The 23791-nt window shown below is 34.8% G+C and overlaps 1 protein-coding gene across 1 annotated transcript in view; it reads right to left on the bottom strand.

Moving 5' to 3' along the window:
* Positions 1–65: 65 nt before the first annotated feature.
* The window catches only part of LOC120353772 (fat-like cadherin-related tumor suppressor homolog), a 40136-nt gene continuing 16410 nt past the window's right edge, over positions 66–23791 (bottom strand). The window contains exons 9-19 of the mRNA XM_039438576.1: positions 23190–23376; positions 13100–13251; positions 12068–12237; positions 10191–10350; positions 9249–9469; positions 7903–8096; positions 5956–6223; positions 4245–4428; positions 3445–3603; positions 2088–2312; positions 66–133 (exon numbers count right to left, since the gene is read on the bottom strand). Of these exons, the coding sequence (XP_039294510.1) occupies positions 66–133; positions 2088–2312; positions 3445–3603; positions 4245–4428; positions 5956–6223; positions 7903–8096; positions 9249–9469; positions 10191–10350; positions 12068–12237; positions 13100–13251; positions 23190–23376 (1988 nt within the window). The remainder of the gene's footprint in view (positions 134–2087; positions 2313–3444; positions 3604–4244; positions 4429–5955; positions 6224–7902; positions 8097–9248; positions 9470–10190; positions 10351–12067; positions 12238–13099; positions 13252–23189; positions 23377–23791) is intronic.

The following is a 23791-nucleotide window of genomic DNA, read 5'->3' on the forward strand; positions in this document are numbered from 1 at the left end:
ACATAAATAATGATGGAACATGTACAATGAGAACACAAAAACAACACAGACTTCAAGCAAACAGCCTAGGGTGCAAATGGGTGCACACACAAACTCCCACAATACTCACAAGGTCCATTGCTGTCATCAGAAGCTGTGAAACCAGAAAAATAACCTTAGTTACAGACAAGTCCCTTTTTATAGAGGGTTCAGTAGTGTCAAAGCTACCTCTAGATTTTCATAACAAAACATATAATACAGTTAATCTACTGTTTCCCCCAATATTGACCATTTTCATATCAATTGAATTGAATTTCATCACTTAAGGGTAAAAACTTGTAAAATATTAAATTTATTTGATTTATGATTTAACTTACATTGAGGAACTGACACTATAAACAAACCAATTTAATTAAATGAGAATATTACCTTCAAGTCTTCTATGGATTCTGCACCGTACAGAGCGAGTATCATGCTCTGCATTATACAGAGTGTTTGAAAAAGAACTCCCTAGTTTCAGGTATAAATTAATGTGTAAATTGATGGAAAACTACATCAACAAGTACATACAATGAAAGAGAGAACCTTCAAGTTTTGTTTCACATCAGTACACTTCAACATGGGATCCATTTGTTGCCCTGCACAAGCCGAGACGATATTCAAGTTCTCGCCATGTATTCACCAACATATCAGGTGTAACTGTCCCAACCACCGTGATGATTCTTTCCCGTAAATGGTTCATGTCTCGGATTTTTTCACTGTACACAACATTTTTCATGTGTCCCCAAAAGAAAAAGTCCAGAGGGGTTGAGTCCGGGCTTCGTGGTAACAAGCAATTGGGCCAGCTCTCCCTATCCACCTTCCCGGAAAGCCCGAACTCAACTGAGGGAACTGTTCCCTGGCGCCGTCTCAAGGTCAAGCAGGTCTGCTAACTGCAGGGGGACAAAACTTAGACAGTTGCTGAATCAAACACCACAAACTAGAATAGTGTATATCACTTTTTACAGATTCTATGACGTATTAAAACTAGGGAGTTCTTTTTCAAATACTCTGTATATATTGCGTTTATAAGAATAGACAGATATACATACAATGTGTAGGATCACTCATCAGTAAAGGGATAATATACAGTGAATTTGGTGAATACAGTGTATTTCTCCTCTAACACGGACTTGATCCATGTTAGGGAAGTAATTTCCAGGGGAATATATTGTAAAATGCACTTTCTGAAAATAAAATGAATTTGAATTGAAAAATTGAATTGAATTGGAGCAACAAATAATGGAAAGGAGTAAATGTTTTGAGTATTCACTATGACCCGGCTGCTCAAAAGCCTGTTGAAATTTAATTATGATTAAATGTCAATCAGAGAAGACTTTTTGAAAAGAACGCTTCTCCGATGATGGTCTCTCGAGGCATTTAATCACGATTACGATTTAAAAAGCCTTCGAGCAACCGGGGCTAAGAATTTTAATGTTATATGTCTTCAAATCTCAAGACCTCAAAGTTTCCAACTATTTATTTAGTGCATGTTCATGCCCCTCCCAGGAGCAGAACGTGACACATGGCTTTAGAGGACATTAATTAGAAGGAAGTCACTGTAGGCTTAACATAGATTCGGATACTGTGATCTGGGAGTACAAATTCTATATTACAAGTGAAGGAAAAACTTGCGACGATTCAAAGAGAGTGTGTCAAAATAGATTTGAATACTGTGAACTGGGAGTACAAATTCTATACAAGTAAAGGAAAAACTTGGGGTATTTCGATGAAAAAGTATCACAAACACAGCATAGTTGACGATAGAATTCAAGCAGGTATTATTCAATTATGCTACAAGATACAATTTGAGGTTAAACTTAGGGCCAATTATGCTACAAGATACAATTTGAGGTTAAACTCAGGACCAATTATGCTACAAGATACAATTTGAGTCTCAACTCAGGACCAATTATGCTACAAGATACAATTTGAGGTTAATCTCAGGACCAATTATGCTACAAGATACATGATTTTACAATACAATATTCGGGTCAAATAGAGAATAAGACAAACGGGTCAAAAATTTGGCAAAAAACAATAGTATGATTTTGTTGGAGATTGCTTACCAGTATTGAAATCAACAGCAAACTCTTCGAAGTGATTTCCGTTGACAATTGAATAGATGAGTTTTCTGTCGAGAGGTGATTCGGCCCTAATGCTGGCTGCTAGTGGAGTATGAACCTCTATGTCTTCGGGAGTCGAAACGGTGTAGAATTGTTTGTCAAAAACTGGCATCGATCTGTCCATCACTTTTACGTTGACTTGGACCTCGGTTGAGCAGGGTGACATACCTAGAAACAAAAAAATCTCCATGAAATTCATTTACTTCAATAGCATTACTTGATAGTTATATAATATGGAATTACTAAAATCCTTCTTATTTTATTTGACTAACTGGTAACCCGTGCTCCGCGAGAAATCTAATTAAAAACTGAAAAATTGATGTACTGGAATCTTGAAGAGTTGAAAATAGGCCTATATAAGCACCCTCGGTAAATTAAGAATCTATATGAGGGGGTCAGAATACAAGGGGTCCAAGTGCGTTTTTCATTTTTTTGAGTTAGCTACAGTGATCGATAGCTGGAAGTGGTAAAAATCTAGTATACAAGAGGTATACAAGCGTAAATCAAATCAGTGCTGACATCTGGTGTAAAGTTTTTAAACTACATTTTCAAACAGCTGTTCATTTGATTAAACAGGGGGTCCAAGTGACTTGGATCCCTTGTTTACAGGACAACCGTTGCTCGTATCCATTAAATTAAATTTAACCTTGATTAAGCCATGTCACCAAGCAAAAGATACCTCAAGAACCAATTAGCGAATCAGATAATATTGCAATGAGGTCATTAATCATTGTTCAATTGCTGGTAAATTTGATAGATTTATGTGTAGCTGGACAATAGAGTTTTGTTTGGTAAACAAGGGGTACAATTGATACTTCTTATCACTATTTAGCTGATAATTGAGAAAGGAGAGCAATTTGAGACATGAAACTGTACGTTTGATTTGGTAAAAGTACACTGAATAGTTACAGGAAAAGGTGAATATCATTTCTATATTCATTTCATGTATAAAGAATTAATTAATGTAAGTAAACTTTAGGCTCAATTTTCTCGAAACTAACAATATGTCACTTGGACCCCTTGTATTACAACCCCTTCATATGCAAGATTTCATGTTAATCAGTTCAGTAGTTCAGACGTGGAAATGCGTCATTGGTGAATTTATTCCATTTATTATATTATAGATGATACAACCGTTGTCATTTTCATAAAATGTTCAATCAAACGTTGGAATTTATTGTACACAATCAACATTACATAGTACACCAACAACAAGTCAATATTATTTTAAGTTGTCTACAATATTGATTATAATTTCCATTCGATGAAATTTGAATATGTGAATAAGTGTTGAACAAACCTCCATCATAGGCAGCAATAATGAGCTGATAGTCTTTGTTGTGGCCCTCAAGTCCCTGTTTGAGGCTGATTTCTCCCGATTTGCGATCCACCCTGAACAGCTCTCCGTGGCCTCTTATCAGTTCATATCTCACCTCACCATTCTCGCCTTTGTCCAGGTCTATGGCATGAACCTAAAAACAAGCACAGCAATTTCATTGAACAATTGATAAGTAACAAGTAATGGTGAATTTTATGATAATAAAGAGATGGTGATTGGGTGATTTTGTAAATGGAATAGTCTACATTTTGACTTGGTCTTTAGTATAATTTTGAAAAAAAATGACAGTTTTTGGCATAAGTATATTGTGTCATTTTATTCAAGTATGATATTATGTGTACATGATTGAGTGAATAAATAGATAAACAAAGTGTGACAAAATTATTCTTCTATAAATAGGCTTCAGCAGCTAAAAATTAGAATCTTGCAATTGGAAAATCGACAATGTAGTGTATGGAAATAGAACTAAAATAATGGGAACATTAATGAAATACCTGTTGTTAATGGAACAGTAATTTGAGTTAAATCAAAAAGACGAAATTATTTTCTAATAATCTTCATGGCCTATTTCTATTTCTTATATTTGTGAAATATTCATGTTCATTTTTTGTATGTTCTAAAAACACCCATTTCTATTGGAAAATATAGTAAGTAATACCAGAGACAAGAAATATAGATTATCCGAAATATAGCTTGCGCTTATCCTTTATCTATGATAATACCTTATTATAATATATATAGTGAAAGCCTAATATGAATACCTAGTAGAATATAGTAGATTGAATACCTTAGTGATGACATCTCTTTGTGCGCGTCTACAGAGACAACAGCGTAATAGGGCAGGTTGACGAACATGGGGCAGTTATCATTGATGTCCAGTACAGTGACATTCACACGCACATGCGCCACCTGGGGAGAGTCTCGGCCGTACTCCTCGCTCCTTGCCTGAAAATTACATAATTGGATTACAATTTCTGCAAAATGTTTAATCCTAATTGAGCTCTGTTGGCCAGTATATACAACCATAAAAAATGTTATAAATTGAGCGGTACTACAAAACTAATAGTCGTATTAAATTAAAACTAGTAATATTAAACTATAGTATAATTTAAGGAGAGGTAGACCGCCCGAACTGTGGAACAAGCCGGCGTATACTTGTATGATGAATAGAAATCTGATCCAGGGAGACTGGAATAATCACAATAAATGGCAGATGTTATGTGAGAAACGGTTGGAGCTGTAAAATAAACTCGCTTATATGAGTAAATAATTTAAATTAGGTCACTTATTAAATATAATGGAATGAAAAAGACTAAGAAATTGTCAAAAACCACAGATTTATTGATACTTAGAAAGACCGGTTTCGGTTATTACACCATGGTGTAATAAACCAACTATTACCATGGTGTAATAACCGGAACCGGTCTTTCTAAGTATCAATAAATCTGTTGTTTTTGACAATTTCTAAGTCTTTTTCATTCAATATGAATAATTACCATAATATCAACTTTTCAACCACACAAAAAGTAAATATAATGAACCATCACACTTACACCATGGTGTAATAAACCAACTATTACCATGGTGTAATAACCGAAACCGTCTTTCTAAATATCAATAAATCTGTTGTTTTTGACAATTTCTTAGTCTTTTTCATTCAATATGAATAATTACCACAATATCAACTTTTCAACTACACAAAAGTAAATATAATGAACCATCACACTTACACCATGGTGTAATAAACCAACTATTACCATGGTGTAATAACCGAAACCGGTCTTTCTAAGTATCATTAAATCTGTGGTTTTTGACAATTTCTTAGTCTTTTTCATTCAATATGAATAATTACCACAATATCAACTTCTCAACTACACAAAAAGTAAATATAATGAACCATCAAACTTATAGATATGAAATAGTATAGATTAAACGGACCAGTAGATTTAGATCAAATAAGGACCGGTTGCACAAAAGTCGGTTCATTTTTATAATGATTAAATTCAAAGTTCAAATCAGAGAAGTTTTTATTTGAAAAGTAAGCAACGCTAGACTGATGTGAACAGGACAGATTCGTAGCTTGGATTTAACATTGGGAGTTAGGACTAGATAGAGAAGCATAGCTAAGTGTGAAAAGACCCATTCTGTATGAATGAAATGGAACGAACATACACAAAAATTGAGTGACTGAATTGTGTCTAACCTTCACAATAAGCTGATGAGGCTCCACTATGTTTTGACCCTATGCTCTGTTCGTACAATTTTTCACCGCCCTTATGAATTCTATTGGGATTAAATTGATAATTTCAAACAGATGAAGTTTGTCAAGTTCCGTTTAATCTGATAGAATTCATAAGGACGGCAAAATATCGTACGAAAATAATCGATGCGATTGTGCAGGGCTTTACTGTACCGGTACGACTGAAATCAAACGAATACAAACAAGAACTGACCAACTGAATTATGTCTAACCTGCACTATAAGCTGATAATGCTCCTGGAGTTCGCGATCGAAGCGAAGACCCGTGGTTCGCACGGCACCCGAAGTGCGGCCGATCTGGAAGAGGGGCGAGGGGTTGAGGATGGTGAAGACGAGGTGCTCGTTGAGCTGGCTGCCCACCACGTTCACCACGGACACCGTCGACACCTTGGTCGAGTTCTCCAGCACCGAGCCCTGGTACAGTTTGCGCTGGAACATCAGACCCGAATGCTGGCTCTGTTCCCACTGGATGTTCACGTGACTGCAGCAAGAATCAGAAGAAGGTGAGAGTTAGTTGGGTGAGAAATGATTGTAGAATTCTTGATTGCAGAAGAATTCAGAAGTTGACGGTCAGTTGGATGAGAAATGAAATAAAAACACACATATATCATCAAATTCTATAGTTTTATTTGGTACAGGACCATGGTTTCGTGACCACACACGTCACATTTTCAAGCTGACTGGGTGAGAAATGTTTACAGAATTCTTCATTGCAACAGAATTAAGAAGATGTTGAGAGTTAGTATTGGGTGGGAAAAGTTTCAAGAGGTTTTGTGTTGCGTTTTTACAGAATATTCGAGATGGAAATAATCATTCGTTGAAAATAATAATTGGATATTCAAAATATTGAATGAAATATTTGTAGAGTCAGTTTGTTGAAAATAGTTTCAACATAATCTCAAAGCTTTTTTGATAATCAATTGGGATTTATAAATACAGAGTGCGGCAGCGAAACTTCCTTTTTGCAAGTGAATAGAACTCATTGTATGGATCAGAAAGTTTGTATTCATTTTTTGTAATGTAGACACATATATAAAGTTTCGTTTCAATTAGTTTTGAATATCAAATCAGGTAGGTGACGTCCCCAATTCTCCATACACGGAGTAAACCGCTTTCTGGCGTTTGTCATGATTCCTGCCAGCATTGCAGGCGTTATTTTAGCAATTTCTTCCCTGATATTGGTCTTCCAATCTTGTGAGTTCCTTGGAAGGGATTAAAAACAAGGACTTAAGGAATTTCAAAAACTCCCATAGAAAAAATCACAAGGATTCAAATCGCTAGATTGGGCTGGCCATTCCAAATCGCTCCTAATTGAGATGAGGCGTCTTGAAACGTGTTCCCTCAATTGAAGTCACGTTCAGAAAGTTCCTGCACAGTTGCCATCTTGTATGGATGAGAATGAAGATCATCATGAAGAATTTGTCTCACAGAACGATCGGAAAGACCAAGAGTAGACGCATGTTTGCGCGCTGAACGCTGTGGTGATCGCAACATTGAAACTCTCACTGCCTCAACGTTCTCAGGCGACCTAATGGGCGAGGGACTTCAGTTCTTCATCTTGTCGCACTTGCAGTTTGTCTGAACTTAGTGACCCACGTAACAGTTGATTTCCGGTCCGGGATAGTAGCCAAAGGGGCTAAATTAGATCGATTTTGAAATGCGCGCTGGGTTGTGATAAAAAACAACCGCTCGAAAAATACGTCTCAACGGCAAATACACGCTTCTCATTGTTCCAATGCTTGATGGCAACTGAACATGTCAGGAAAAAAACTTTATGGTTTGGCCTCTCTAAGGAAACCAAATTCGCTCTACTACGACATCAGCTGACTGAATGGAAGGAAGTTCCAAAAAGGAACCTTTTCAAAAAAGGAAGTTTCGCTGCCGCACCCGGTATGTTTATAAAATCCCCATTAACAAGAAAAATCATGGAAATTCTGTGCTTACTGATTCTAATGGAACATGAAATCTTCATGTGAACTGATGCGTTTTGATTATTTTTTGTAGGCCTACTTATACAGTGATAGCGGACAGCCTAACTTATACAGTAACAATCAATTTTAAACAATATAAATTCCAATAATAATTCTAATGAATTGTGTATAAAATTATCAATAAATGACTAATTAACATTGATAGACTTTGATGTGAACTACTACTCACGCTTCGCTGGAGAACCGTCCGTCGGACACGCTGACTTTGAGTCGATGCGGGGATGTCCTCGCCCCCCTGACGGTGTCCCTCACTGTGATCACTCCCGTCGACGAGTTCATCGCGTATATGTTCTCCGAGTTGCCCGTCAGAATCTCGTACGACAGCTTGGTCAGATCAGCCGAATCTCCATCTTTTGCTTCAAGCTGGAAGAAAACATAATTGTTTGATTGTTCAATATTGAAATTGAATTCATAGATTCAGTGCCGGTCGCACAAAAGCCCGTTAAGTTTAATCGTGATTAACTCCACGAGAACCAATCTGAGAAGCCATCTTTTCAAAAAGGCAATCTCTGATTGGTTCTCGTGAAATTAACCACGATTAAAATTTAATCGGCTTTTGTGCAACCGGGCCTCAGGCTATGATATTATATTGTCATTATAATAGATGAATGAATATTTATAGATACATTTCGATTTATGGATTTTATTGTATACATATCTGTTATATCCAGAGTGAGATTCCATTCAAACTTATTATATCTCCTTATAAATAGCATCAAAGCTGACAGTTTAAAGTGAACCTCTTTATAAATTCTTGCTAGTCCAGCAATAGGGATATCTTTTATGATATTAATAACATATATATCTTCATTATTCCTCCCTCATTACTCAAGATAAATATTGCGTTTTCAATTATTTATTTGTATGATGTGTTAAGAGAGCAATAATATGCGATATTATCCTTGTGCTCTCATATGTATCTCAGAATAACTAGATAAATAATTAAATAATTAAATAAAGAAATAAATAAAGAACAGAACAAGAAGGGAAAAAGTGGAACGAAGGAGAAGAAGAAGAAGAAGAAGAAGAAGAGCGTTGAGAAGGAGAAAAAGAATAATAAGAAGAAGGAGATGATGATGATGAAGGAAAAGATGATGAAATTGGTAGAAAGAGGAGGAGGAGGAGAGAGTGGAGTAGAAGTAGAAGAAAAAGAAGAAGTAGGAGGAGGAGGAGGAAGAGGAGCTGGATGAGAAGGAGGAGGAGATGAATTAGAAGAAGAAGATGAAGATGAAGATGAAGAAGGAGAGGAAGAGGAGCTGGATTGGAAGGAGGAGATGAATTAGAAGAGGTAGAAGAAGAGTGAAAAGGAGAAGAAGAAGAAGAAGAAGAAGAAAAAGAAGAGAAGGAAGAGGAGCTGGATAGGAAGGAGGTGGAGATGTATTAGAAGAAGAGTGAAAGGAAGGAGTAGAAGAAGAAGAGAAAGAAGGTGAAGACGAATAAGAAGAAAACGAGAAATAGAAGAACAAATAAATTACTATATTGTAGATTTTATTGTAGGTTTATTGATATAAATACCTGTATGACAGCGACATTAGTGAAGGTGGGCATGAGAACGGAAGCCTTGTATTCCTTCTGCGTGAAGGCGGGCACACAGTCATTGGTGTCGAGGATGTTGATGCGAACCTTGGCGGCCGTCTCAGACGACAGTCTCGGCTTCCCCAGGTCGGACACCCGCACATGGAAAACCACCTCAGGCATCGTTTCGTAATCGAGCATCTGCATGGTACGGATGGCACCTACCAACAAAATTATCAAATGAATTCAAATGCAAGAAACGTACAAAGAAAGTATAGGAAGTTAGGCCAATTATACGATAAAAGCTGTGCAAGCTAATTTAAACTTTCTACTGGTGATAATTTTCAAAATTTTTCGATTTGTATATCATCAATCTAACAAAATGAAAAAGTTTTCTCAGGATTTTTTTCCGATCATTACTTTTTCAGATATGAGCGCCTAAAGTTTAAATTTTTGGGCAAAACATTTCAAATTCGGTAAAGGATAACTCCATGCAATTTAGGGAATAAATTCTTCATGGTATTGTTGATTGAATAGAAAGTTATTCAATTTACTGAAAATGACCAAAAATAACTCGAGTTATTTTAATCGTTAAGCAGATTGAGTTTGCAGAGTGAATAAGTTGTATAACTTTTCCATGCTTCTGTCAAATAATAATTTCTATTAAAATAAAGTGGATTTTTTACAACATTTCAAGTCTTTTCAATCACTAAGCAGATACTGAAGGCCTACCGAATTTGGAGTCATATTATTGGTAGTAAGCGAGTCTATCAAGTAGGAAGTCCCCCATTGGCCAAGAGAAGACACGCCCATATTAGGCGAGATATTTAAACTACAGTTATAAGATAATGACATTATAACAGACACTAGCATGATACATATTTTTTATAATATGCCATTGCTATTCATAAAATAAACTAAACCAATTTTAAATCCACTCACCAGTACTGGAATCAATATGAAACATCCTCCTAGGGCCGGCCTCAACAATGTCGTACTGCAATAGTGAATTGAGCTCACTATCTGCGTCACTAGCTTTGATCACCAAAGGCACACTCCCATTGGTCAACACCAGGGTGCCGACTGGCGAATCCTCGGCCACCTAGTAAACAATTGATCAGGTTAGGTTAGGTAAGCACATTAGCAAAGGAAAATGAATTAAGACATAGTAGAGACTGTAATTTTAAAGATTTTATAGCTATTATCTAATCATAATACCTCATAATACGAACATAAACCCTCAAGAAGAAATAAACACAAACTCACGCAATCTTAATCACTTGGCCCATATGCACCAACTACGTCTAATACTTATCGTGGCTTACATTGAGATGTGGTCGCATTCATTATAATGTATTGAGTTTAAATACCCAGTTTAATGAATATGCATTATGTACCGTATAATTTTCACTGGATGTCGAAGATTGATAGAATGATAAGAAATGGCATCTGTATCAACGTGGCATTTTATTACTCCAAGTAAAACAATAGCCCCATTACTTTGATAATAGGTACTTGAAATAATATTGGCTAATTATGGTACAGTAGAACCTCTAGCAATTTATTCTGGTAGTTCATTATATTACTACATAGTCAAAACACTCCTGACAATTTTACGATGGTGCGGAGCTGGAAAAGTATATAATATATTAATTTTTTAATAAAACGTATTCTAATAGGGCTACTTAATTGTAAATTAATTAAGGATTAATTTCATAGCACCCTTTTTCTTAAAACGTTTTTATATGAACACTTATAAAAACACAACAACCAGTTTCGCTTGCAAGCCATTTTAAAGATTTTTACAAAATAATATATTGATTGCTTACCTTGTCCTCATAAGCCTATTAGTCACAATTTATTTATTCAACTTATACTGTAACCTTTGAAATTATCTATTTATATAAAAGCGAAATGACACTCACTCACTCACTCGCAGAACTAAAAATCTATTGGACCAAAAACGTTCAAATTTGGCCCTTTGGAGGCGCACTAAGAACGGATTTGGGAAAATTTCCAAATATATTTTCTCGGTTCTATCGAGAACAAATGAGCAGAAAATGTTCAAATTTAGTACAGAAGCTCAGCTAGAGTGTAATAATGTTGTGTTAGAAGGAATTTGCAATAACGTCAAAGATACGCCCAAAATTAGCGTCTTCCCAGCGTTTTTTTTTTGCTTTTTCTCAGATTTATTGAGAACAAATGAACAGAAATTGTTCAAATTTAGTACAGAAGCTAAGCTGGGGTGTAATAATGTTGTATTAGAAGGAATTTAAAATAACGCCAAAGATACGCCCAAAATCTGCGTTTTCCAGCGTTTTTTTGCGCTTTCTAAGCTTTATCGAGAACAAATGAACAGAAAATGTTCAAATTCACTACAGAAGCTCAGCTGGGTGGAATAATGTTGTTTTAAAAGGAATTTGCAATAACGCCAAAGATTCGCCCAAAATTAGCGGTTTTTTTTGCGTTTTCTCAGTTCTTTCATCAAGTGATAGACAGAAAATGTTCAAATTTGGTACAGATGTTTAGCTAGGGTCTAAATATTTTGTGATAAAGTGACTTAAATATTTCATCAAAGATTCGCCCAAAATCAGCGTTTCTCCAACGTTTTTCTCAGATTTTCTGCATTTGCTCAGTACTTTGACTTTCTGATGGAATGAAACATGCTCAAATGAAAAGTGCAGGCGAGCGAAGCGAGCCCGCTGATCCCATTTTTGGACGATCCAGTCGGAGCCCCTGGCTAGACGGATATGTCGAGCGAAGCGAGCCTGACGGCTAGTAATCTATATACAGGTAATAAATGATCAATTATTGCTCACCTTGCCCTCATAAGCAGCCTGTACGAATCGTGGGGCATTGTCGTTTCTGTCCAGCACATGAACTATCACGTGACACACAGCCTTGGCACCCGCCATACTGGTCGCCGTCACACTCAGGTTGAACACTCGGTTCGTCTCGTAGTCCAGTGGTTGCTGCGTTGTCACCACACCTACACACAAACACAACAAATAATATAGTCTATCATTAATTCCATACAATAAGTTATTATTCCATATGTTAACCAAGTTAACAGCTGATTGGTGATTGTAATACATGAGATGGAGGAGCATTATCCAGAAGTTCTTATGGTGAAAACGTGAATAATCTCGATTTTTGAGTTTCGAATAGTCATATAAAATCTTGTATTGGATTTATCTATTAGAACTCACCAGTTCTGGGTCCAGGGTGATCTCCTCTTCCAAGAACTCCCATTATTCAACAAGTATTTTTTTGTCTGTTGCACATCCATACTTTTTCACTATTAAAATTAAACTTAAACTTGAATTAAAAAAAAAAAAACACTTATGGAGTGAAAATACACTTACATTGGTAGTTGTAACTACCAATGGGTAGGTAAACCTACCAGGTAAAGTTGTAACTACCAATGTCAGTGTATTTTCACTCCATAAGTGTTTTTTTAAAATTCAAGTTTCATTTTTTCGTGTTCTGACAAATATACAACACATTTTTCTTAGTAGAACTTGGAAGCGCATTTTTCAATTCCATTTATTTTGACTATTTTCGTTGAACTATTGTTATAATTCATCAAGAGCTGTAAATCTATTGATTCTGCATCCAGAACTGATAATATTCTATGTACTTCTGGAAAAAGCTCTTTCAACATCAGACTGGGAAATGTGATTATTATGTTACAATATGTAAAAATACTGTATGGAGTATTGTAATTCGAGTATTTTGTACAAGCTTTGTAATCCTCTGTGGGAGTAAATTGAATTGAATTGAAGAAAACATTGAATGATGACTCATGTTAATGAATGATTGTGAATGAATGAATTAATAAATGAGAATACCTGTGCTGGGGTCTACAGCGAAATGTCCTTCCGAATCGCCGCGTATCAACTCGAAGAGAAGGGAAGATGTGCTCCTTGCTTCCAGATGTTTCACCACAGCTCCAGCTGGTTCGTTTTCATACAGTTCAGCTGCTACTTCACGTTTCAAGAATCTGAGACAAAAATTGAATAATTAACAAAACGTTTATTATAAATTATATTTCCTACAGATACCTTGAAAAGTGACCATTTCTGCACTGATTGCAGGCTGCAAAGAATCACTTTTCCGCTCTAGTGCGCAAAGTATCACTTTGCATACTCCAGATTTGCTGCATGACAACGCAAAATAGTTAGTAGGTTATATGGAGCACCAGTGCAGGAAAATAAAAATCAAGTTGGTAACAATGTCTGTGGTTAGATAAGAATCATCAATGGCTGTATGACTACATATTTATGATAAAATCCCAATCTAGAAATCCAAAACAATAATAATGTTTATCTAAATCATAATTAAATAATAACTTCTCATCATTTAATAATAAATAATGTTTCTTTTCCATTGACAGTAATAATTATTTCAACTCCAAGCAATGAGAAATGTAGCAAACACACATTATGAAATTCGAATTTTCAGGTTGAATAATTACCGTTCGAAATCCATGTCATAAAATTACATTAGAATGTACTACAATAAAATATTTTCTGTTGTCTATGTTATTTTATAAATATTTATTAGTTTACTTATAGTATTTTTCGGTAATTTTTGTTAACCATACGTCTAAATATCTGAATACTGTTTTTAGCTGGATGAAACGAAGTTAGGTACGATTCTTCCCGCTAGGTCGCGCGCTTGTCGGTTCAGCCATCCCAATCAGCTGTTGGCGTATATTTTGAATGCGAATTTTTTGTTTTATCTGTATTTTTTCTGATTCTTGAATGAATAAAAATGAGAACTTTGACAGAATTTTCAACTTCAATTGGATTATTAATTTTTGAATGAATTAAGGTTGTTATTAATAACAGCATCACACACACAAACATTTGATGGTTTTCAGCCATCATTTTACCCATAATTACCCACTTTTCATATTCAATGGTAACTGTAGGAGAAATTTAATGTGAAATACGTGCGCAAAGTTCCTCTGCTGCACTCAAGAAGCCATTCCGCTCTCGCCTATGGCTCAGGCGTAAACGTTTCTTTCGGTGCAGCAAACTGACACTTTGCGCACTAGTTGCACAAATAACTATTTTAGATGATACAGATTCTTTCTTTTTTATCCAATTATAGTATAGACTAAGAATTAGAATATAGACTAATAATATAAACTGTGAAGTGAACAACTTGCCCAATTTTGGACCATGTGTAACCTTATCTAAATTTGGGAGAGGAATAGCACAAGGTTAACTTATTTTTCCTCTCCCTATCATTTTAATGATGTAATTATTATATGAATAGATAAAGGATAAATAAAGACTCTATGAATTGATATGAAAAGATGCAGTCATTGTTGCTAAATCTACAGTCTGAATGGTATACTGCATATGTGTATACACATCCATAAGAGCCAATGGTATTCTTTTTCTGTCCAACAAAGCAGGTTTCATTGAAAAGTAGTACTACAAGTCCCAAATTCAAATCATATATTTGCCATAAAATAATATACAAATTGATAAGATAAATATTCTCAATTACAAAATGGCACTACCGGCAAAGAACAACTTGTGCGCCGGCAGTAAGTTCGAACAACTAGAGTTATAGGTGTGCTAGTAGTAGAGAGCTTAGTCAGCATTAGTATTCAATAAAACCAATTAGCGGCCTGCGCGCCGTGCTTAGTCCGTTTTCATTCTTCAACTCTGAACGTCGGGGTTATGTCCGACGATTCGGTGAATAAATTTGTTTTTAAAAACTTGTCATCTTCTTAGATAACCTTAGCTGGCGCCCGAACAGGGACGGGTGAAGGAAAATTCGCGATCAAAATTTCGGGTTTTTCTGTGAATTTTAATTCTTAACACCCGTTTCGACTTGAATCCGCGATCGGAAGTTTGGTGAAGTAATGTGCTATAAAAGTGAAGTGGTATCATCATCAACTTAATCCTGGCCGGCAGACGTTCATTCAACTCCTGTCATCCAGATTCCTTGAGGTTGAACCATCGACCCTCACTCAGGAAATTGCTTGAGGAAGCAGAAGAAGAAGAAGACGAAGACGTTCGACTACAGCCAACACCACCCCCTGCCGAAGACAACATGAATGACGCAGCGGCACCCCTGCAGCCAGAGCAACAAGCATCTGCAGCACAGGTACCGACTATTTCAAAACCATTACCTAAGGGTGATCTCGATCTAATCCCCGATTATGACGGAAATCCAATTGAACTCATATCATTTCTTGAAGTGGTAGAAACTCTACTAACTGGATATTGTACAAGTGACATTATTGAAGCCCCAGCCAATCACTTCCGTTTATTATTTCAAATCAAGAAAAGACTCCATGATATGGCCAAAATTGTAGTAATAAACAGTACTTGCAAATCAGTTAAAGAAGTAATCACAATCTTGAAAAACAATTTTGCAGACAATCGATCAGTGCACCAACTCACATCAGAACTTTTAACGCTTAAACCAAATCCAAAACAACATCCTCTAGTATTTGTGAATACACTTGAAGAAAAACGTACCACCATAATTTGTAGGCACAAACTTGACGGTGTTCACGGTGAATTTTTGGACTTTGTGACTAACCAACTAGACAAACAAGTAATCAATGTTCTAGTTGAAGGACTTCCATACCAGCTAGGAGCCCACCTTCAAACGTTACGAGTGAAAAATCTACAAGACGCAAGACAAGCTATCATTAGTGAAAGCAATGCTGTTTTAAAACACTTGAACTTTTCAACCGATGTTTCAAAAATGCACTACAAAAGCTACAATACCCATGATAAATCTCATCACAACAACAACCAATCTAAATTTCCAAACTCTCAACATGTTCAAGCAAACAAACAACAATCATTTCCAAATCAATTTCGTCAAAATAATCAACACCAACAGTTTCAATCTCAACAATTCAAACCTCAGAACTTTCAAAACTTTCAACACAGAAATCCTAATCAGAATGTGAATAACCAGAATAGATTTCAACAAAATCAAAATCGCCAAAATACTGACGTATCAATGCGAACCGTTTCGAATCTAAGAAAATCAAATTCAGTTCATTTGACTGAACCAGTTGAAACAACTGAAGAAGTCGATAACTCCAAATTTCAACAGCTATCAGACAAAGTCGACAAACTCGCCGAAGCTTTCCATGATTTTTTAGGAGCAGACAACACTCAAAGCAATCAGAGGTGATTGAAATGAACTATTGTGAAAAGAACGAGTTGCCATTCCTGTGTGTAAATGATTGTAAAATATTAATTGATACTGGATCCAAATATAATTTTGTAAGAACTGATAATAAGACTTTCCCGTGTATTAATGTAGAAAAATATGAATTCAAAATCAAAACACCAGCCGGAGAAGCTACAGGACATTGGCGTGTTAATTTAGATTTAAGTTCTGTGCATGCTAGTTTAAGTAATGAAATGTATTTTGTACATGACTTTAGTTCTAATTACGATATTTTGCTAGGTCACGAAACCCTCAGTAGAATTGGAGCTCAAATTGATTTTCAAACAAACTGTATGATTACCCCTGACAAAACATTTATTTTGAATGGACTTACTCCTGTTAAAATCCACAAGGGAATTAATTCTTTGAAACTACCCCTGATAAACAGATCAGATGCAAAGCTAGGCATAACGAATATACCAGCTTTAGAATTGAATGAAATACTTGTAAATGTAACTGATAGAGATTTTTGTGAATTTGAATATTTTTCCGATGTTGAAAGAGATGTAATATCGAGTGTCTTGAAATCGAAGAGTGCGAATTAATGGATTGTTCTCCTTCTGAGAAATCCTTGACTCATGACGAAATTTACCAAATCATTCAACTTGACCATATTGACAGACGTGACAAAGACCAAATTGTAAATTTAGTTCATGAATTCCAAGACATACTAAAATTAGAAAACACTTTACTGACTGCAACTCACTTACTAAAACATAGAATTGAGACAACTGACGATTCTCCTGTATATACCAAAAATTATAGGTATCCCGTAGCTTTCAGAGACGACATCAAAATCGAAGTTCAAAAATTACTTGACGGAAAAATTATCCGACCTTCAAATTCACCTTATAATTCCCCACTCTGGGTAGTACCAAAAAAGCTTGACAATTCAGGAAAACGTAAAGTACGTTTAGTAATTGACTACCGAAAAATTAATGACAAGACAAAAAGTGACAAGTTCCCTCTCCCAAACATAGAAGACCTTTTTGGAAAAATTGGAAGAGCAACTTATTTTACGAGTTTAGATTTAGCATCTGGCTTCCACCAACTCGAAGTAGAAGAAGCAGATATTCCTAAAACTGCATTCAGCACAGACGACGGTCATTACGAGTTCGTAAGGATGCCTTTCGGCCTAAAGAACGGACCACCAAGCTTCATGAGAGCTATGAATCTTATATTTTGTGACACTCCAAATGCATTAGTGTATATGGATGACATAATAATTTTTTCTGACTCATTTGAAGAACACCTGAAAGATTTGAGAAGAGTATTCAAGAAATTGAGAGATTATCAATTGAAGATTCAACTAGATAAAACAAACTTTTGTAACATGGAATTATTGTTTTTAGGACACATTGTTTCAAAGGATGGAATTCGTCCTAATCCTGCCAAAATCGAAGCTGTCTCACAGTTTCCTATACCGAAAACCGTTAAAGAAATAAAACAATTTCTTGGTATGACCGGATTCTATAGAAAACTCATTAAAAACTATGCGAAAATTGCCCAACCTCTAACTAGAGCCTTGAGAAAAGACGAAAAAATCAATGTCAACAACACTGAATACAAAGAAGCATTCAATAACTTGAAACAAGCTCTGTGTAATTCACCCATATTGACATTTCCAATTTTGAGAAAACATTTACTCTGACGACAGACGCATCAAATTATGCTATCGGCAGTGTCCTTTCACAGAACATAAATGGATCCGACCTCCCAATTTCATACGCATCCCGTACTCTCAATAGAGCAGAATGTAATCTACCAACCATTGAGAAAGAGTTATTAAGTATCGTTTGGAGCATAAAACATTTTCGACCTTATTTATATGGAAGAAAATTTGTTGTTAAAACAGACCACAAACCCCTTGTTTGGCTCAGGAACCTGAAAGAACCAAATTCCAAACTCTTAAGATGGAAACTTCTTTTGGAAGAGTACGATTTCACTGTGGAATATTTAAAAGGAAAATCGAATGTAGTCGCCGACGCATTATCTCGAAATCCGATTAAAGCTTCAGAAGTACTGAATAACGAAATAATTGACTTTCAAACTCTTGTTAATTTAGATTCAGAAGAAATACCTCAACTCAATTCACCTACAAATTCTCTTGAAATACCAATGGATGAATTAATGAATGAAACTGATGTTGACCTAGATCAAGTACTAGCAGATTTATTTCCAAATCAAAACCTGAACGTGCCTCCAGATCAAAACAATGAAATGGAAAACGACAATGACTCTTTAGTCACGATTCATTCACAAGAATCATCTGATGACCGAGCCGCTATAGTAGGCGACAGTTCTCCTATCAACAAAGAGAAATATCAAATTGTTCTAAAACGTGGAAAATTTGGAATTCATTTCATGAAAGTGTTCAATAAGAACAGAGTCAACATCACTGTCTCTTCGAAAAATGATATTTCAAATAACTTAGAGAAGTTGAAAACTTATTTCCAACCAGATCTCACCTACGGTATTGTTTTCGAAAGTCCTAACAAGAATTCGAGCCCATTGCGGAAAGCATTCTCTATTTTTTGATTGAAAAACTGAAAGAGGCAAGTCAAACTACGAAATTCAAAATTTATAAGATAAAATTATCAGATGTAACCGATGTGGAAGAACAGAAAGAACTCGTTTCATCTTATCATGAAGGTAAAACATTCCATCGTGGAATAAACGAAAACTATTTGAAATTGAGACGTAATTACTATTGGCCCAATATGCATAGTGATGTAACGAATTATGTAAATAATTGCCCAACATGTCTACGCACAAAATACGACCGAAGACCTGTTAAAATTCAGTATCAAGTAACACCTACCCCAATGCGACCTTTCGAAAAATTCAAGTAGACGTATTTTCGTTCGAATCCCATAAAGTGATGACCACGATTGACTTATTTTCTAAATTCTTCCAAGCTTTTGTGATTGATAATGTTAATGGCCCTGCCATAACGAAAGCGCTGAAAGATTACATTTCAAAATATCCAATCCCCGACACAATGTGTATGGATGGAGGAAAGGAATTTGATAATGCTCTTGTGAGACAATTTTTAGCATTATATGAGATAACACCCCATTACGCTTCATCTGGACATCCAGATAGCCAAGGTTCGATAGAACGTGCGCATTCCACTCTGGTCGAATTGCTCACTGGAATTGGAACTGAAATGCCACAAGCATCTTTCAAAGAGAAACTAGATCTTGCTATTATCACATACAACAACTCTTTGAATTCGACTCACCAAATGACCCCACTAGAATTAACTTTCGGCAAATTCAAACATTTCAATACCTTGGATAAAACTCCAGTGCAAATTACTGAAGAATTAGCTGACAGATATTTCCAAGAGTTGGAAACTTTCCGTGATATCATCAAAAAGAAAACTGATCATGAGAAAGAAAAGAGAACAGAGAAACTTAACAAAAATCGTGAAGAACCCCCAAATTATTCAGATGACGTAAGATATGTGAGAAGTATTCAGAACAAGAAATATCTCCCAAAATACTTTGAAGCAAAAAAGATAGGTGAAAATACGTATCAATCTAAGAAAAGAACTTTGAAACTTCATCCCAATAGATTGAAACGAAATAGGAAAGTGAAAAAGAAACGTATTGTTACAGATAATACTGCTTCTGGCTCTAATCCTCCATTACCAACCCCTGGTACAAGCGTACGAGCTAGTGGACTTGACTAACACAGCCGGACTCATACCAGTACAAATTGAACGACATATGTACATAAACGAGACATTGACATTCTTACATTATTCTAATATAAGTAGCATTAAGATAGAAATTAAGGATTTATCAGATTCTATTGACAAGTTGCAAAATGTATCACCATCATTGAAAAAACTTATGATTCCCTTCATGCAAATGCGTGACAATCTTTTCGAAAAATTAAGTTTATTGTTTCCTTCATATCCTTCATCTCGCAAAAAGAGAGGACTGTTTAATGGATTAGGGAAAGCTATCTCCTGGTTTACTGGTAACTTAGATGCAGATGATAAAAATAATTATGATCAAATTATTAACCAATTAGAAGAGAATGAGAAGATCCTTATTGAAAATGAAAAGAAGAATATTGTTGTAAATAATAATTTAGTTGATAAGTTTAATTACGATTTGAATAGGATTAATAGTAATAATGATTTGATTAAGAATGTGACTCATTCACAAGCAACTGTATTGAATCAAATTTTAACTATATCTTTAATCAATTTGAATCTAGAGTTAATGGAGATCAAAGTAAATGCATTATTAGATAGTATAGAGTTTTGTTCCAATTCGAAAATTCATTATTCAATTATCCATAAATCTGACTTTGTAAATATCACACTTTCCCACAGAGGAAAAATTGCTAGTGAGAATATTGAAACGCTGTGGAAATTAAGCACAGTTCATTGTACTATCTCTGAGAATTTTATTACATATTTTATTTCCGTTCCCATGAGAAGCGCTATGCTTGATACCTATCGTCTCATCAATTATCCTGTATTCCTAATAATCATTTTTATACAATGAATGTCAGTGAGAAATTAATTTCTGTAGCTGAATCAGGCTTAGTGGTACTAGACCAATGTCTACATGATCTCAACGCCTCTTATTGTCGAACAATGCGTAAAATCAATGATCTTTGTATTGAGGATATCTTAGAAAATAATGAATTGACCAATTGTCAACGTAATTATATTTCTGAACCTATTCCTTTTATGAACTATGATGAATTATGTAATTGTATCTATGGATATGGTCAATCACATATCAAAATCAATAATGATAAAATAAATCCTTCAAAATCATTTCTTATTCATTTAGATAATGGAGATGTAATGAAAGACCAACGTCTTCCTTCTACTTTCAAAATGTCTAAATCATTTAAATTGATTAATATTCCTGATAAGATTTTATTGATAGAAGAACTAGATAATATGAAAAACATGTCAACCTTTGAGAAACAGAATTATAATTTTAATGATTTATCTTTGTTTAACGATTATGGTAGTGAGAATATAATGTATTTGTTAGTTGCTATTTCTATTTTTGTATTGGTTTTTATAGTCTTTTTATATCGTAGTCATGCTTCGAAGCCTAGAAATGTATCATTGTTAAATACTCCACAACAACCCCCAACTTTGGTGTATGCTATACCCAAATTATGAACTTTAAGTCCAATCATCGAGGACGATGAAAAATTTTGGGGTGGAGGAGTTATAGGTGTGCTAGTAGTAGAGAGCTTAGTCAGCATTAGTATTCAATAAAACCAATTAGCGGCCTGCGCGCCGTGCTTAGTCCGTTTTCATTCTTCAACTCTGAACGTCGGGGTTATGTCCGACGATTCGGTGAATAAAATTTGTTTTTAAAAACTTGTCATCTTCTTAGATAACCTTAGCTTAGGTATGATAAACATGCCAATAGAAAAGTGAAATAGGGCTTATTCAAACCACTAAAATAAATAAAATTACGGAAACTAGTCACATCTCAATCTTTAAAAACGATAATACAAAGTAACAAATTACAAGCAAATGACAAATTAAAAAAGATAGAAACAAGGAAGCTATGACAAATAATTTTTAATTAAGTTTGTAGCGTGAATATTGATGTTGTGGAACTTTTCCATTATTGAATAGACTTACAATTTTGTCAAAAATCCACTTTATTTAACATTAATTTTTATTAGAATTAAGTGGATTTTTGACAACATTTCAAGTCTCTTTAATAATTTTTAAGATTTACAACACAAGATTTTTGTGGTTTTTTTGTCAAGTGTGAATTTTCTAGCTCAAAAATTTCTAGTTTCATTCAAAATTTAGACTTTTTGTAATTAATTATTAGGTATTAAGTAACTGTTCTAGATTTTTTGATTTTAGACTCTAATAGTATCTATTTGATTCAAAATTTGCTCGTTTATCTGAGTATTGAAGAGCGTAAATTGTATTTTTAAAAGTGAAAGTGACATAACCAACATTTTGATTTGGTCAGTATAGTATAAATTGGAAATGGGACAGTTTTGGGCATGATCCTGTTGTGCCTTTCCTCATGTTAAGTATTTGTACACAATGTGATAAATAAATAAATAAGATAGCAACACTAGATAATGGAGATATATAATTTAAAATAAACATTTATCCTTATCCAATCCAGTTAATGATTCATTATGAATTTTGTAGATACTGGATATTTTTGCTTTTGATGGTGGTGATTATCTATCTCAATTTTTTCCAATTTTCCTTAGAACCTCAATGTTTATTATGTGATCAGTCCACGGTATCCTCAGCACCCTTCTGTATGCCGACTGTGTTATAGTCTGTATGATTTTGATTGATGAGTATTATTAATTTAATAACTGATTAATGTTAATTCTTCGATCAAGATTGATTTTTTATCAGCTATAGAGTTCCAAAACACAATAGTTGTCAGCCTCTAATTCAAAACTTAGAAGAAAAATTTAAAGTAAACTGCAACCCTTTTAACTCTTTGGAAACTGGAAATTAAAAAAAATCTAAGCCCCCTTTTTAAAATTGTTTATTTATCAAGTCTTGTTAATAGCATCATGGTCGAAACATGTCGTAAATAAACAATTTTAAAAAAGGGTACTTGAATTTTCATTTTTTATTTCTATTCAAGAGTAGTTCTAATGAAAAAGATATTCCCAAAACTATTATACCAGAAGCCAGACCAGAACATGAAATTATATGAAATTACGTTCATGATATCATACCTTGGAGCAGCATTATCAGCCATAACCACCATGATATGCACTGGAAGAGTGGATGACAGCGGAGTAGCCCCTCCATCCACAGCCTTTACAATCAGCATGTATTCGGCGATTGAGTTCATGTCCAATTCCTTAGCCACTCGTATTGTTCCCATCAATGGATCTATTGTGAAGGCGTTGCCCACGTTTCCTGTACAATATCACACAATAGTTGTTAATCTGTAACTGTAGCATTTTATAAATTATACTATGTTTTTTTATAATAGAATGTTTGATAAACAGAGCTCATCTGTAAAAATGTAATAGTATAAAATTGAGAGAGCTGATTGATTGATTGATTGAGTACTTTATTTATGTAGATTACAATATACTGGCTTATACACTTATATACAATAGCTTACAATACAGCAAAATTATAGATGAATTTACATAATATAGACTAAGAAAATAATATTGAACTGTATATGATATGAAAAAGTAATTTGTAATATACTAACTATAGATATTATATTGTTATGCATCTACATAAATTGGCGGAGCTTTGGACATATCAATGTTCATTCTTCGGAAAGAATATTAAAAATATCCTCCCCACTAACTCTCTA

This window comes from Nilaparvata lugens, chromosome 12, assembly GCF_014356525.2.
Source record: "Nilaparvata lugens isolate BPH chromosome 12, ASM1435652v1, whole genome shotgun sequence".
NCBI classification, from domain to species: Eukaryota; Metazoa; Arthropoda; class Insecta; order Hemiptera; family Delphacidae; genus Nilaparvata; species Nilaparvata lugens.